We start from the raw sequence: 17069 nt of genomic DNA, 5'->3' as shown, positions 1-17069 counted from the left end.
GCTTCAGCTGGCGGGCAGCTCACCTTAGCAGCCTGGAGGTGTAGGACAGTGCTCTGGTTCCAGGCCTCATCCCAGTCAGCTCCAGATTGCATCAGAGTCTGTAAGTGATGCGCTGAGTCCTTTATGAGCCTGAAGCCCAAAGGAAAAAAAAAGGTTCAACTTCCTGACTGAGTGGGAAAGAGACTGATGGAGTCTGGTCTCAGGCTGCCTGGGGAGCCTCACAAGTAGAAATATAGTAACTCCTGTTTATTGACAGTTGGTTTGTGTTGCAAAGCTAAATGTTTGCTCTACATTATCTCTTTAACCCTTCTAAGGGTAGGCATTCCCAATTTACAGAGGGGAGAACAGTCCCAGATTGGTTCACTAGCTGGTCCAGGGTCACACCACTAGTAAGGGTAAAGCCGTATTAACCTCTGAGCTGTAAAGCCTGAAGGCTCTAGGCCAGGCACTGAACCCCTTCCTAATGCAGACACCATCCTGATACCAGTGTTTTCAGGCCACTCTGTTGACCGACTTCTGTGGCTGAGCAAGGACAATGGTTTTCCTGTAAAGGCTAGTGAAGCCAGTCAGTCACCCAGCCTGCAGGTTCTACCTAAGGGACCTTAAAAGGCTAGAAAAGAAAAGAAAACCAAACAAACTCTTGTCCTCCAAACCACTAAATTGGCCATTTGCCATTTACTTAACCTGTATTCTCTTACTTTTTTACTCCTGCCCATCCATCCACTCATAACCCATGAAATTGCTATGCAAAACAGTTTATTAAGCAATATTTATTTTTTTCTTATCAGGGAGTTAGATAAGCAGATGTTACATTGAGATACAAGCAAAAATCAATATAATGGCATTTTACTTACCCTGAGCAGCCTTATTTGGCACGCCCCACCTCCCTCCAACTAAAATGTTAGTTCCAGGGTCACCTGAGTGGCTCAGTGGTTGAGCGTCTGCCTTCGGCTCAGGGCATGATCCTGGAGTCCCAGGATCGAGTCCCACATCAGGCTCCCTGCATGGAGCCTGCGTCTCCCTCTGCCTGTGTCTCTGCCTCTCTCTATGTATCTCTGTGTGTCTCTCACAAATAAATAAATAAAATATTTTTAAAAAAACAAAATGTTCCATGAGGCCTGGGCTTTTTATGACTTGTTTACCGATAGATCCACAGTGCCTAGAACAGTGCCTGGTGCACTGTGGACACTTAGTACTTGTGAAATAAATACATGAATGTCCAAAGTTGTTTGTGATCTTGAAATAATTATTAACCAGTCCTTAGACCACAGGTTGGACTATAAGACCTCTTATTATATACTGAAAATATTTCTTCTGGGTTGCTTTGGTGCTTTAGTTGAGGGTGGGGGTGGTTTCAGAAAGTTTATTTCTTAGGTCCTTCAGTCTCTCTATCTTTCCTGTGATGGTGTCTCTGTTTGGTCAGGACTTCTTTTTATTTGCAGTCCCTTGGCACATTTGAACATGTCTGACACCTCCTGCCGGTATTTGTTGAATGACAGAGTGAATGAGCCCTTGGTCTTGTCTGTGTTCCCTGGAGCCCACTAGACCCTGGAAATTAACTAATCCTACCCCTGGATGTAGTCATCTTTTTAAAAATTATTTTTAGTTTGTGGGATATTTTAAATAGAGTATTGGTATTTACATTATTTATTTGTTGATATTTACATAGATACATTTATACAAGTGGGCATATTCATTGCATTGCAAATTACAGTAGGAACCTAAAGATGTAAAGATGGCCAGAGTGGTGATGTCCTTCTACTAGTTTAACCAAGATGGGGGAGTGATGGGGGCTGATGGATGTGACTTCACCTTCTCTGCCCATGGTGGCAGGAACTGAGAGCACTGAGGTTGGGGAAGAGGGTGCCTTTTAGAGGAGTACTCACAAATGCTCACCCAGCCCATCCCAAAGGCCCCAGCATGGGAAGTAGCCTGCCCCCAGGTGGAATGGCCAGTTTCTTGCTCACCTGGCTGCTACGTGTGCCCAGGCCGCGGTGTAGAGTTTTGCATGGAGGAAGTCAGCTGCTTTCTGGGCTGGGCACCTGGCCTGGTAAGGTGTAGTCAGGTATGCAATAGACTTGGGGAGAAATATCTGCGATGTGGAGCCTAGGGACCCATGAGCTTGCAAGTAGTTTTTCACCAGAAACCTGGGGGTGGGGATAGAAGCAGGTAAGCAGTGGGGAGCCCTGTGGGATAGCCCAACACCCCTATTGCCCAGAAACATGCACTCTCATGCTCCCTACGGGAGAACCGGGGCCATGCAGGCTCTTGCCTGGTCCTGCCTGATGGTTATCATCACTACTGAGCACCCCCAGAGCCCTCCTGCTGTGAGCCCCTCAGGAAAGTGCACCCAGAGGCTGTTGATTCTTCCTCAGGGAAAGGAGGCCAGAGCCGCAAAGCTGGACGGACAGACACTCAGATCCTGAACGTCAACCCTTTCAGTATCTGAACAAACAGAATCTTTTCTTCTGCTTAGGATTCTGTGATTTGGGGATTCATGCTGAATTGTACAGTGACAGCAGGAATTAAATTTTCTTACTTGAGGAAGGATAGGTGTAAGAATGCTAACAGGAGTGGAGAGTGACAGGTGACCCTTGACTTCTTTCCTGCGATGACCCAGTGGTTACAGGCTGTGGGCTCAGCCAAGTCTGGATTCCCAAGCAGTTCTGCTGGGACCTCTGTGACACTTGTATGCATTATTTCACCTCCCTTGACCTCAGTTTCTCCATCTCTAGATGGGGATAACAATACTCACCTGAGTGAAAACTGAGACAATATTTGTACTCTGTGGGGCACAGAGTATCTAATACACGGTACTGTATCCCTCTTCTCATTTGAAAAAACCTATAACTCTTTATGAATGTGAAAGGCCTTGTCAGGCGGAGCCCCCACAGACAGAAAAGAATGAACAGAAGCTGCCAGTTGTGGGGAAGTCAACCCCAAGACCCTTCCTGCCCCTCAGGAGCCTCCATGGGCAGGCCCTGTGCTAAGCCCAGGGACAGGCGGTGAGCAAGGCCCTCGGGAACTCTGGCTCACGAAGAGAAACCCGGATTGTACTGGGTAGAAGGGCCGCTGCAACTCCAGATGGCATGTTCAGGGCTGGCATCTAAGCAGCGACCCGAGGGACTAGAGGAGCCAGAGCCGCTGACAGCAGGCCCAGCAGGCTGGGGCAGAGTTTTCAGGGAGGGGGCCTGGAGGGAAGCGAGCGTGAAGCCCGTGATGGGAAAGAGGAACTGAGTCCAGCTGGGGGAAGGGAGAGCATGATGGGAAGGGAGGTGGGGTGGGGGACAGGCCAGGTGCAGTGTAGCCTTTTCCCACGGGCTGTGGGGAGCCACTGAAGGAGAGAAGCAGCTGGAGCAAGGGAGAGCCACACTCTTGTTCGGCCTACGAGAGGCTGTCTGGGTGGCCTGGAGACACACCATGTGTGTTGGGCCATCTCTACATGGTGCTGCCCAGGGCCTGCTGCTGCCGTGGGCATCGGGCGTCGCTTCAACCCATGCAGGGGCCTTACCTGGCCGTCTGGAGGTAGAGCACGGTGTTCTCACCCTCGTAGGTGCAGGAGGCTGTCACTCTGCTGACCAGGGAGGGCAGGCCGCTCAGCTTCGAGTAGCCATGGCCACCGCAGGCTCGACGGCACAACTCAGTCCCCTGGAGGCACAGGTCTGACACCATGGCCTTGATTCCTGCGCTCAGTGCGTGAAGCTGCAAGAACAGGGGGCAGGGCGAGTAAGAGGTCCCTCCAGTAACAACCACACTTCTCGCTCATTGAGCACAACCCTGTTGAGGGAAGAATTATTTTCTCAGCTTGAGCCTTTATGAATGAGAAGGGTGAGACTCAGAGATGGGATGTGACTTGCCTAAGGTCATACGATGAGGCAATGTAGCTAGCTGTAAAGGCAGTGAAAACAAAGAACTGTCCAGGCCAGTGTCTCCCGGTGCTTCCTGGGTTGGGCTCACCATCATTTAGGGTTTTGCTGGCAAGTGGAGTATTTGGAGGGCCGGCCTGTCCATCATCAATCCACTGGCCCGGGTTGTAGGAGAGGCTGCCAGCAGACCCGATTTGAGTTCTTGGTTCTTGAAAGCCCTTATCTATCTTTCAGACTTTTAAAGTCCTTGGGAAGAAGGTCATGTTCTCTAATCTCTCTGTGCTTCACTTTCCTAATCTGTAAAATGGGAAGGGTTAATGAAGCAACGCTTATAAAGCACAGGGTCTGATGGATTAATCTTAGTGTGTACCTAAGTCTATTATAGTCTTTCATCTGAGACCCTTGGGGTTGGATGTGTCTTGGAATCAATATTTTCTGAATTTTAGAAAGCTAAAGCAGGGCATTTATGGTAGATTATATATAACACCCAGAAGAGTCTGGGGCAACCTTAGTGATCAAACTCATTAGTATTTCTGCTGCAAAATGGATACACATCCAGCGGGATAAATCAGATCAATTCAGGTCATACTGTGTGACCAATCGTGTTCTCAGCAACTACAATTTTTTAGAGCTTTTTAGGTTTCAAATACACACCTGGGATTGTGCTCCCGTGTTCTGTGTGTTATGTGTGATTATTCCCTCTAACATTTTGGGGGCTTTCTGGAGGCCAGATGTGGGTGGATGGGGTCAGGTTGCAGTTCCCTGTGGGTGCCCTGGGATATCGGAAGGCTGGGGGGAAGGAGTAAAAGGAGCCCATGGAAACAGGGCTGAGGTTGCTTCCGCATGGGCAGAACAATCTCAGCCATTGTCCCAGCCTCTGCCTCCCAGCAGACAGCGGTTACCTCAGGCAGGTGGCTGAAGTCTCTGTTCAGAATGGCACTGTAGGAACTGTGGAAGAATTTCAAGAGGTTGCTTGCCAGGAAGTGGAACGCGTAGACTGTGGCCAACTGAGGAAGGAGTTTGTGCTGTTGTGTCTGATAGTCCAGGATTTTTACCTCTGGGCCGCTGAGGGGAAGAAAAGCAGAAGGTTTAGAAGACGGCTACATGCCACCTCCACCTTCCCGTATCCTCAGTGCCGTAAAAGACTTAAAAACTGATGGCTTTTTACAACTCGCTGAAAAACCTGACCCGAGCTGACATGAGGTTAGTAATAATCTTACAATTCCATCTAACATGAATACCCACACATTTCTCTGTAGAAATATTGACACGTTTGCTTACAGGTGCTGTTCCTTATGGGGGAAGTTTACAAAATTATAGCGTAGGTACCATTATTAACCTGCCCAAACCTGGAAAGTACTGAATTCCAACACATATGGTCCCACGGATTTCAAGTGAGGGGTTGTGGTTTGTCCCCGGGATGATTTGAAATGTGACCTTTACTGTCCAGATGCACGTAGTATATGCTGGGAGGTACATCGATCCTAATCTCAGTAACTGAGATGTGAATTTGGGGGAAATCGCAAGGCCGGGACTGCATCTGCCTTGTCTGTTGCTGTGTCTGCAGTGCCTAAGACTGTGTCCAGCATGAAGGAGACCAGAATAACTATTTCTGGATTAAAACAAAGCATGAATGGGGCACCTGGATGGCTCATTCGGTTAAATGTCTACCTTCAGCTTGAATGGTGATCTCAGTGTCCTGGGATCGAGCCGCATGTCAGGCTCCCTGCTCAGTGAGGAGTCTGCTCCTTCCTCTCCCTCTGCCCCTCCCCCTGCTCCTGCTCTCTCGCTCAAATAAATAAATAAAATCTTAAAAAGAAAAAAGCATGAATGTGAGAAGCCTCCTATGCCTGTTGGAGGATTCTTAGGTCAGCAGCCCCTCATTTGGACACTTAAAAAGCATTATTTATTTATTTATTAGGGGGAGTGGGGAGGGCAGAGGGAGAGAGAGAGAGAGAGAGAGACTCTCAAGCAGACCCACTGAGTGTGGAGCCAGACATGGGGCTCAGTCCCACGACCCTGAGATCATGACCCGAGCCAAGACCAAGAGTTGGATGCTTAACTACCCAGATGCCTCAGACATGGACTATTAGAACCATCCTGAGGACACTTTAAGTCAGAAAACTAGACTCTGGATGGGACTTCAGTGGCAGCACCTTTTTCCTAGCACTCTTGTCCTCCAGAGAAGACTCCCTCAGTCTGGGAATACAAAGCCCAGGCCAGTCACAGGTGCCCTGAGCTTGCCAGAGGAAAGGGCCCTGGGCTGCAGGCCTGGTACGCTTTGTTGCATTTCACTCTCCACGCTGTCCTGAAAGAGTACTCCTCTCACACCTATGTTGTAAGGACGCTGAGGACGCTGAGGGACAAGGAGGTGGGCGTGACTCACCTAAGGTCCCAGAGCTGGCAAGTGGCCCAGCCGTGTATCACCCAGGTCTGTCTGACATCTGACCCTAGTCCATTATGCATTAGAATGGATCCTTGATCCTGGATCCTTGAGCCCATGGCATGAAACATCACCAGATTCTTAGACCAGAAGTTCTCTCACTCTTCACATTACAGGTGAGGAAAAAGAGGCCCAGAGCGGGCAAAGGACTTGTCCAGGGTCACTTAGCAGAGTTGGGATAGGAACTGCCAGATTGAGGGCACTTGGGTGTCTCAGTGGTTGAGTGTCTGCCGTTGGCTCAGTTGGTGATCACGAGGTCCTGAGATCAAATCCCACATCAGGCTCCCTGTGGGGAGCCTGCTTTTTCCTCTGCCTATGTCTCTGCCTCTCTCTCTGGTCTCTCATGAATATATAAATAAAATCTTAAAAAAAAAAAAAAAGAACTTCCAGGTTGAAGCCCATCCCTCAACAACACAAGTTCAGTCAATTATGACAGTACCCTCTCTTTCCATGCTGCCACTATATCACCATTTGCTCAGCCCCACACTGCCGCATCCAGAGTCCCCATTTGGGACATAGTCTAAAAAATGATTTGCTCTTTACCTAAAATTAAAATTTAACTGGCAGCCGTGTGTGTCTTTCCACAGGCATGCACATGCATGGGGACACATAACACATATATATATATATATTTTTTTTACATAACACATATTTAAAAACAGAGTCCAGGAGCACCTGGCTGGTTCAATTGGAGGAACGTGCAGAACTTGGTCTCAGGGTTATGAGTTCAAGTCCCACATTGGGTCTTGAACTTGGGTTAAGTAAATATTTAAACAATTACCACAGAGTGTACAGTCAGCTCGTCAGTCCCACAGGACAGAGGGAGCATTAGCTGGGCAGTCACATACAACAAAACAGATCCAGACTTGGACATACCACAGGTGGATGGTGACAGCACAGCCAGATAGGACCAGCTTCAGTCATATACCATCTGATGTGACAGCTGGGCTCTCTCAGACACGATTACTCACACTCTGACAGAACAAGCTCAGAAGCTACTAAGTCACCCACAGCCTGTCAACCAGATGACAACCCAGACACAAGCCAGTCACAGCCGTCCAGAGCCTAGTGAGACTTGGACAGACTGAGTCAGATCTGATGCTACAAGGTCAAAGACATATGATCACACAGAAACCCAATAGGGACAGACCCCTACCAACACAGGCTGGGCAGCTGATCAGCTGGGGTTAGAGGGAGCTGGATAGAGACCCTTCAGACAAGGCCAGACGGACGGGGTCTGGGCAGAAATTGTGCATATGTCATGAGGGTAATGTGTACTCTGGCAGAGGGGTGGATCGGGGGGCAGGCACCGTGGGATGGAGAGGTAGCCCTGTCTGTGGTCAGCCTGTGGGTGTCCCTTGCCTTGGCCGGAGGCTGGACTGGTGGCGGATGACCGAGTAGCGGATGGCGATGACACAGGCCTTCTGCAGCATGGGTATGATCTCACCCAAGAGCAGGTCCACTCGCATCACCACCATCGATAAGTAGTTGATCTGCAATGATCCGACCTTGAGGTAGGTGCCGTCTGGCAAGACCTGGTGGACCAAACACGGGCTGGGTCTGAGCCAAGGCACCCAAGCCTGTCCTACACCCACAGTGTGGACTCCCATACGCTACAGGCACACAGTCCTCAGATCGCTCACCTGGAGCAGAGAGCGGACCGCCAGCCAGAGCGCGCTGCTTGTGAAACACACCTGTGCTTTGTGCTAAATCGTCACTGTCTCAAGTGCCTTGCTTCACAGCTCCTCTCCTGGGACACCTACGACCTCCCCCAAATCCACAGGTAAAGGCAATGCCTGGCAAGATGGGGACCTCCAGAACTTCCTCCAGCACTCGACTAATATCTGCTCAGTGATTGGTTGTCTAAGCCTCACTGTAGGTAAAAATGCATGTCACTCTCAGCCCTTCCTTCTTCCTCACGTTGCTTTGTCACCTACTCCATGACAGCTCTACTACCCCGTGAAGCTCTGAGCATTTACTCAGAACTCTGAGGCTCAGAGCGGTCAAGTGACTTGCCCAAAATCACACAGCTCTTAAACCGGGGCTTTACCCAGATCTGTGGGATACCAGAGCCTCTCTGCGGTTGGGGTGGGGTGCCCCAAACTCTGCTCTACAAAGGAGGACCCAGAGCCAGCTGTAGTCTGCACAGGGCCACTGTCCCCTCTCCAGGCAGTGGAGGCTTGCAGCTGCCCCAGGACTCCTACCTGTGCAAAGCGACTCAGCATGTTCTCTCTAGGGATCCGCACATGGTCCAGTCGCAGAAAGCCATGGTCTATGTGGTGAAAGCCCATCTTGGGCCCGATGTCTCCAACAGTGACTCCTAGAAGGAGATGGAGATGGAAACATCTGTCCGCCAAGTACTTTCTATACCATTCACACATGTCCCGGCTCCCCTGAGCCTCACAGCATCCAGTCACGTGGGGTTAATCACACCTGTTTTGCAATTGACTGAGCTGAGGTTGAATGTTGCTCAAGTTCACCCAGCCAGTTAGCACCAGGTCTGTCCAACTGGACTCCTCCCTACCCAAGGGCGACATGTCCCTGCTTCTCCTATCACCTCAGGGGCCTCAGGATAGGGAGGCCTGGTAGTGTCTCTTCCTGGCAGTGGGCCTGGGAGCCACATGGGCTTACCTGGCAGTGGGGTGTGGTCCTGGAGGCTCCGGATGGGCACAATAAAGGCGTGCATGCCCTGTCGGGCTCCTGAGCAGATCAGCTGGGCCTGGACCAAGGCATGGGTGGCGGACCGTCCCACTGAAGGCAGAGAGATGAGAGGCTCAGCATGATCTCTGGTGTAGGAGGCCCTGGCGTATGGAGCAGACAGGCTAACTCTCCCCATCAGGAACCTGGATGTGGGTCCAGTCTGTAATGGGTTAGGAGGACCAGTGTGGTGGCACGGGGAAGGGCACGGCACCCTGTGAAGCCAGGATGGAGTTTATTTGATTTGCCTCAAATGGTGAGAGCCAGAGGAGGATGCATGTGAGCCTGAAAGTTCCGGGCTTATTTTCCAGGGGGAGCTTGCCCAGGGCAGGGAGGGCAAGGCAGAGGGAGCACTGTGGGCTTGAGGGCTGGGTTGGCTTGGTGGAGCCAGGCAGAGGATAAAGGTAGCATCCAGGGCAACAAAGTGATGCTTTTTCAGCATACCCCTTGATTCACACGGCCTTGACTCATCCTTGGAAATGACTGCAACAGCCCTGAGAGCTTTAATATGAGTGTCTGGCTCCAGAATGCACCGGGGCGGAGGGCTTTATGGACAGCCATTTGGTGGCTGGAGGTGCAGGGGGTTCTGTCTAAATGTCAGATGTGTGGAGCAAATGCCCTAAGATACACAGGCATGAGGTAGGGAGGCTCAAGGAGGCTGCTGGAGATCCATGGTGAGGAAACTGGTCCCTGATGATGGGAAAAGGTGTGCACTGCTGCCTCCCATCCCAGGGGCCTCAAAGAGTCACTGATCCCAGGGAGGGCGAACTGCTCCCAAAGAGCCAAACAAATCTAGCAGTGTTGTGCAAAAGGCACTGTGAAATGAGCAAGTCTTCCCTCGCCCCCCCCCCCCCCCCGTTCTCAAAAACCTATAAATGAATCACTCTATCATCCACCTAATAATAACAAATACAGATAATTACCATTTATCTAAACCCAGGTGGCGACGGTCCCTGTGCTGATGCTTCCCAGTTCTTGCAGGGCGAGTATGATGAGCCCCATTTTCCAGATCAGGAAACTGAGGTTCAGAGAGGCAAGTGAGGCACTCAAGGTCACCAGCCCCAGGGGACGGAGCTGGCATTTCAAGCGGCCCCATTGCAAAGGCTGGTTTCTTTTTTCATCCATTCCCTCCCTCTCCTCTCTCATTGCTCTCTTGCCTCTCCATTATTTCTCTGACTCCTCTTTCTCTTGCTGCTTAGTTGTGCTCCTCGCATTCATTGTACTTTCTCCCCCATGGAAGCATTCACCAAATGGGTCCTGAAGCGCCACAGATGTGCCCTCAGAGGTGTGTTGTCGCAACCCCAGGAAGAGGAGCTCAGCAGGATGCCCTCCCCCCTCCCCCCAAAAATCAGGCAAAGATCACTGAGCCTGGGGGAAGCCTGGTGTGGTCGCCACCTGGTGGCTACAGGGGGCATTGTGGCGCCTGTGGCCAGCTTGGGCGGAGCCTTCCTGGGTGTCCCCAGCAAGGGCTGTGTGTGATCTGGGCACTGCGTGACCCATTGGCAAGCTGAATCATTAACTCGGGAGGTGAGAGTGCCTGGGACTGGACTGAGTGTATGTGGTGTGTGTGTGTGCACGCACATGTCTGTGCGGGGGAAGGTTGGGTCAGCTTCCTCAGCGACTTCAAAGTTGGGGCTCTGAGCCACTCACTGATGAAATTTTTCACATCCCCCCTGTTGACAGAGTGATTCACTCAAGGTCACCAGCCTAGAACGGGGAATCAATCTGAGATCCGTTGGACCTCGGAGCCAGTGCTACTCTGCTGTCCAACTTTGTTCTCCTTGGGGACCGGGGGGGCTAGGAGAACGGATGTATACTCACGGTCCCCAGGCCACCATTTGGTGGCCGTCATCGTGGGGCTGTGCACCACAAACTCCTGGGTGGCTGCATCATAGGTGGCTTCAGTCTCCAGGCCCTGAAGATATGTCCCTGGGAATCAAGGAGAGGAGTTAGTTAGACAGGGGGTCAGGACAGGGATCTCACCTGGGGAGCAGCGTCCTGGTGGGCCGGGAACTGCCAGGTACCAGCCCAGTCTGGAGTCGGAGCTCGCAGCTATACTCACAGGCATTTCCAGGATTTCACCCGTGGGCTGTGCCCACATGGCCAGCCCGTGACAAGGGATCCCTGCTGTCATTTCCAGAAGGGACAACTTGCCCCACACGCTGGCTCATAGCTGGCTCATACGGGGGCGGTGTTTGTATCAATTAGATAAAGGAACCCCCTCCTTCGAGACCCTTCACTGCCACCTGCTGGAACATTTGCATTGAAATATACAGTCTCTGACGCTCCGGAACTGTGCACCACCTGAACACTGCAGGCAGAAGCCCTGGCTCACCGTGGCCCAGTTCTGTCTGGGCATATGTTGCGATGATCTGGAAATCGTTGCAGAGTGGGGCCCATTTGGCAATCTGCTCCTCCGAGCCCAGGCTCTTGAGGGATTTCAGGAACACCGTATGTATACTGAAGGCCAGGTCTCCAGAAAGGGTTCTGTGGGGGAGAGACCCGGTGGTTGAGTAGCCCACCCGAGACAGGGACCCCGGTGCCGCCAGCCTGGCAGGGTGCAGGAGGGAAGGGGCATCCACCATACTGGCTTCCCAAAGACCACTGCCCTTAAAATTGGGGAAAATCCCTCTCATGGGGTTCGGGCTTTCCAGGTGATCCCAGGTGAACTCCCCTCTGGTGGGGCTGCCCTGGAAGTGAGTACCTGTAACTGTAATATAATTCAGGACTGCCTTCCGACCAGCCCTGGCGCTTTGCTATTGTCTGCAGGTGGCATTTCCTCTTAACGGCGGCTTCATAACGTTCATTCTGGGTCATGAAATAATTATCCTTCAGGCTAAACTCTGGGTCACTGTGGATGATACTTTCTTCAGAGACAGAGAACAGAGGACTTAGAGACCTGAGTGAGGTTCCTGGCACCTTCAGATCTTCCCGCCCTCTTGCCTTGTGGATGTGGAAAGGGAGTCAGACGTTATTGTCACTTTACAGATGTAATGAGTGAGCACCCGAGATGGGAAGGTGACTTGTCCAAGGTTACAGAGCTATGCAGTGGGAGAATAAGGACCAGAGTCCAGGTCTTCTGCTGCCTAGGACTCTTCTATCCTTCAGATGGGCCCAGGGAATATGGACTGGTTAAAGATATCTTACAGTCCAAAGGAATGAATTTCTAACAGTGGAATTTTGAAAGCAAAATTTGTTATTTGAAGGACTCTTCTTCCAAGAGAAGCATATGGGAACAAAGCAGATGACTCACTCCCCAGCTTCCTCTTACCAACTTTCCTCCGGAGCGCAGTGTTCTGGGCACCTCCATCAAGGATGTTGATGAGCCGTTCCACGTTGAAGGACTGTATGTACCTCTCACTCTCTATGTCAGGGTGCACTTGCGTGCTCCAGGTATCCCCCAGGGACACTCGGTGCACTGGGCTGCCCATCCTAGCCTGGATCTCCTTGGTGCCTGAGGAGAGATACTTCTGGCCTAGCTGCTCTGAGCCTTGGGTGGTGCCAAGAGCCTTTGTGCAGGAGGAAGTGCCCAGAGCTGAGCATCAGCCAGGGGCTGCTTGGTGTAGGAAAGCAACTCCCCTTGGATATTTGAGGGCCACTGCACCCCTAACCCCCTTCTCTGTGGGCACTTGGCTGGCAATGTGTGCAGTAATTGCTCGGTAAATGGTAGTACAGTACCTGTTTGTTGAGCTTTGGACGGGATCCAATCACCGGGCTCGTGCTCCGTCTGCTGTAGCAAGTATTATAAGGGTTGCCTGGGGGAGTTCTCACAGAAAGTCAGTTAAAAGTCACACATGAAAAAATATTTGGTGGGGTTGAGCACATGTGGCCTGTAGCCACACAGCTGGCGGTGGCCAGGAGTTGGACGGGGTCTGACCACAAAGCACATGCTCTGTCCCCACTACAGCCCTGCCAGGGGGCCTCAACGAAGGGACCTGTTGTCTCATTCACCTGATCCCCTAAGTCCTGGGCTCGTTCCACCCATTTCTGTGAGCCTTGGGGGGTACGTCGGAGCTGGAGGGGGGGTGTGTTTACCCTGGGACCCCTGTGTGTCCCCCGTAGCCAGGGAGGACCCCTGTCCTTCAGGGAACCCTCAGGCTCTCAGAAGCCCCTGCTCCCCCACAGCAAAGCAACCACCAGGTATGGTCCATTCTACTTCTTGAGTATCTCAAATCCATTTGTTCCATCCTCGTATCTGTCCCCTGGCCACCGCCATTTCTCACCTGGCCTCAGACTCGCTTGTCTGTTCTCCAGGCTGCCAGGTTGAGCTCTTAAACTGCAGTCACATTGTTTCCCTCCTCTGCTTGGAATTTGCTCCTTGCCCACTATTTGTGGGAGAGACTCCACGCTCCCAGCCCATCAACCACTCGGGCCCCACCCACCTGCCCTTTGCCCTGGATCAGCCTATCAACAACCCCCCTCTCTCACCCTGCCCCCAGGGTGCCACCCTCCCCTCCCTCTCCTCCTACCCTTCACCTCTGCTGCTCCCCCCCCAACCCCCACCCCTGTGTTCCTACTGAGACCCAGCCTTTCGGGGACCCCTCCTCTAAGAAGCCTTCCTGACACCAACAGCCCGCTGGAAACACGGAGTGCCCCCAGCTGGCAGGAGGCAGGTGGTCAGTCTTTCCCACCGGCAGCCACCACAACCCTACAAGTGCACTCCTGTTAGTTACTGTTACCCCTTTAAGAGAGGTCAGGAGGGAAGGAAGGAGACTGTAAGGTCATGTAGCCACAAGCGGCAAGTGAGATGTGCATGCAGGCTTCCAAACCGATACCCCCTGAGGGGGTGGCAGGGCCATGGGGGTGCTGACAAGGTGCTGGCACGTTCAAGGAGCCCCTCTCATCTGGACCCCTGCAAGGCTGCCTAGCTGGCTTCCCGTCTTCCTGTTCTACACCCTGACTGCTGCTGCCCCCTTGCTGTGCCTGGACACCCCAGGCCTCCCCCAACCCCCACATTTGCCACGTTGTAGTCCCTGCCTCAAACATTCTTCTTCTGGAATACTCTTTCCCCAGGTATCCTCTCGGCTCCCTCATTACCTCCTTCAAGTCTTTGCTTAATATCACCTTCTCAGTGAGGCCCACCTCACTGCCCTCTTTAAAATCTCACCTGGGGCAGCCCGGGTGGCTCAGCGGTTTGGCGCCTGCCTTCGGCCCAGGGTGTAATCCTGGAAACCCAGGATCGAGTCCCACATCGGGCTCCCTGCGTGGAGCCTGCTTCTCCCTCTGCCTGTGTCTGTGTGTCTCTCTCAAGAATAAATAAAGAAAATCTTTTTTAAAAAAATAAATAAAATCTCGCTTGGGATTGAGCACTTGCGTGGCTCAGTGGTTGAGCGTCTGTTCAGGTCTTGATTCCAGGGTCCTGGGATTGAGTCCTGCATCGGGCTCCCTGCAGGAAACCTGCTTCTCCCTCTGCCTAGGTCTCTACCTCTCTGTGTGTCTCTCGTGAATAAATAAATGAAATCTTAAAAAAACAAACCAAACCAAACCAAACCAAAACAAAACAAAAAACGCAAGCCCCTTCCCCCAGCATTCCCAATTCCCCTCACCGCTTTCTCTCCAATGTACAAAATAATTTACTCACTTATGTTCTTGTTTCTTTTTTTTTTTTTTTTTTTTTTATGTTCTTGTTTATTGCTGTATCCCCTACTACTGCCTAAACTCCAAGAGGGCGGGGGCCTATGTCAATTACGCTAACACTTAGCACAGGGCCTGGCCCCACTGGCAGGGCCTAATAGATAAGGGTTGAAATGAAATGAAAGCAAGCAGTGCTCAGAGTCATTAGCAGCTCAAGGAGGGTCATTACTCAGGAGGTCCGGTCCTCAGGGGCCTCCCACCCCCACCCCTGTCCCTGGGCCCAGCTCACCTGCTCACCTGTGTCCTGTGTCTGGCCTGCAGGCCTGGCCTCTCTAGCTGCAGGCCTAGGTTTCTTATGGGTAGCCCAGCCCACTTTCTCCTCCCCTAGAATAGGGCGCAACCTGGAAAACTGAAAGCTGTGCTTGGCAGGCTCTCAGCTCTCCGGTGCCCCTGGCTGAGCTCAGGGCTTTTCTGTCCTGCCCCCATGCCTCCCTCAGATGGCTGTGAGTGGCCTTTGCCAGGGCCCGGGCTGCCCGGAAGGATGGTGGGGGAGGGGGACTGCTCTGGTGTCAGCTGCTGAGCCTCATCCTGCCCTTCCTCTCTCTGCCTATCTGGGCCTGCGTTCCAGAGCTTGCTCCCGGACGTGCTACCCTGCGTACCCTGCATCCCGGTTCACTCTGCGCAAGGGAACACAGCACCCCCCGGCGTCCGCGTCCGGAGACTTGGCCTCAGATCCTCAGATGTGACTGAATTACTTCACCTCTGAGCTGCCCTTCCCTGGTCTCTTACCATTCACAGGCTCTGAAGAAGAGCTCTTGGTGGACTCTGAAGCACTGAGTATTTGTAATTTGGGATTATTACTGTTTTCATGGTTCCACATGGCAGAGCTTCTTAATTCCCAGGAGTGACGTTTAATGGTGGAATTTCCATTCTCTGGCAGCCTGTAGGTGAGGTATTTATGGGCAGGTGTGTGAGGGTTTAGGTTTTACAGGAATCATTGATTTGCTTTATTATCAATACATAGTTTGAAGTACCCACCATGATCTAAGCAGTGTGGTACAGGAGGAAGCAAAAACAAAAGAAACACCTGTACCAGTCCTCTGACCTCGGGAAGCATCCAGGCTGGGGTTGGGGGGCTGCTGGGGAGACAATAATCACAGGAGGAAGGAGAAGGAAAACCTAGAAGGGATATGCAGGATCACATCTAATGAGTTTATAACTTTGTTGAACTAAAAACTTCTTGCCCTCTCTTCCTGCTCCTGCTGTTCCCAGGCCTCTCTGGCTCTACTGGTCCAGCTCCTTTTTCTTTTTCTTTTTCTTTTTCTTTTTCTTTTTCTTTTTCTTTTCCTTTTCCTTTTTCTTTCTTTTATTTATTTATTTATTTATTTATCCAGCTCCTTTTTCATCTTTTCATCTCACCACACTGTTTTGGGAAGTCATTGCAGTCTGGAGTAGAAGTCCCAGGACCTGCTTCCTTAGGTCCAAGTTTTTGCCCCTTGTGGTATAATAAAAAATATATATATGTTTGGTCTCTGTCCTCAGTCCCTGGCACAGAACCCCTAAAAACCCTTGCCATCTCCTGAGTGATAAGACTCTATCCTTTTTATTTATGGCCAGAGGCCCCTAGATAGCTTTAGGATGGGGCCTGGTTGCTGGAAAGACCAAGCCTTTACTGGAGCAGTTGCATTCTTAGTTGTCCCCGGCACACCCTCCAGCTCCTCACCAGTGGCCAATGATTTAACCTCTTATACCTATGTAGTAAAACCTTGTTAAAAATCCCTAAATAACGTGCTTTGGGGAGAGTTGGCGAACTTGAAGTTACAGGGAAGGAGGCATGGGAAGCTCCCTGCTGCATCCACCCCTTCCCCCCCAAGATCTTGTCCTCTGCATTCCTTCTAATTGGCTGTTCCCAAGTTGTATCATTTATAATCAACCAAAGTTGTAAGTAAAGTGTTTTCCTGAGTTCTGTGAGTCATTCTAACAAATTATTGAACCTGGGGTGGGGAGTTATGGACACCCTTGAATTTATGGCCAGTAGGTTGGAAGTACAGGTGGCCCCTGGGATCTGCAGTTGTTGTTTGAAGTGGGGGCAGCCTTGTGAGACGGATCCTTAAACCTGTGAGATCTCCACTAGTCCCAAGATTTGGTGTCAGAATTGAACTGAGTTGGGGGGCCCCTGGGTGGCTCAGTCTGCCTTGGGCTCAGGTCATGATCTTGGAGTTCTGGAATCTTGCCTAGCATCTGGCTTCCAGCGCAGTGGGGGTCTGCTTCTCCTTCTCCCTCTGCCCCTCCCTACTGCTCTTGTTCTCTCTCTCAAGTAAATAAATAAGATCTTAAAAAAAAAAAAAAAGAATTGAACTGAACTGTTGAACACCCAGTTGGTATTGGAGAATTGCTAGTTGGTGTGGAAAAAATGCACATTGGTGTTAGAAAAAGATACCACACTCTTTTTTTTTTTTTTTAAGCTTTTATTTATTCATTCATGAGAG

General features: G+C 51.3%; 1 protein-coding gene across 18 annotated transcripts in view; it reads right to left on the bottom strand.

Annotated features, from left to right (window-relative positions):
* ACOX2 (acyl-CoA oxidase 2) overlaps positions 1-15182 on the bottom strand; it is a 31306-nt gene extending 16124 nt beyond the window's left edge. The window contains exons 1-14 of one of the 18 annotated variants that reach the window (XM_072720585.1): positions 14870-15180; positions 14114-14251; positions 12685-12736; positions 12278-12460; positions 11711-11873; positions 11342-11493; positions 10828-10935; positions 8941-9060; positions 8514-8629; positions 7672-7844; positions 4769-4931; positions 3512-3702; positions 1968-2147; positions 24-129 (exon numbers count right to left, since the gene is read on the bottom strand). In XM_072720585.1, coding sequence (XP_072576686.1) covers positions 24-129; positions 1968-2147; positions 3512-3702; positions 4769-4931; positions 7672-7844; positions 8514-8629; positions 8941-9060; positions 10828-10935; positions 11342-11493; positions 11711-11873; positions 12278-12437 — 1632 coding nt within the window. In that variant the 5' untranslated portion in view covers positions 12438-12460; positions 12685-12736; positions 14114-14251; positions 14870-15180. Of the gene's footprint in view, positions 1-23; positions 130-1967; positions 2148-3511; positions 3703-4768; positions 4932-7671; positions 7845-8513; positions 8630-8940; positions 9061-10827; positions 10936-11341; positions 11494-11710; positions 11874-12277; positions 12461-12684; positions 12773-13229; positions 13383-14113; positions 14440-14869 lie in introns of those variants that run through there. The other 17 variants (XM_072720579.1, XM_072720587.1, XM_072720582.1 and 14 more) reach the window with 17 other exon arrangements.
* Positions 15183-17069: the final 1887 nt, after the last annotated feature.

Source organism: Vulpes vulpes, chromosome 9 (assembly GCF_048418805.1).
Source record: "Vulpes vulpes isolate BD-2025 chromosome 9, VulVul3, whole genome shotgun sequence".
Lineage (NCBI taxonomy): Eukaryota > Metazoa > Chordata > Mammalia > Carnivora > Canidae > Vulpes > Vulpes vulpes.
The sequence above is the reverse complement of the archived record's forward strand: the minus strand, read 5'-3'. Positions and strand labels throughout refer to the sequence as shown.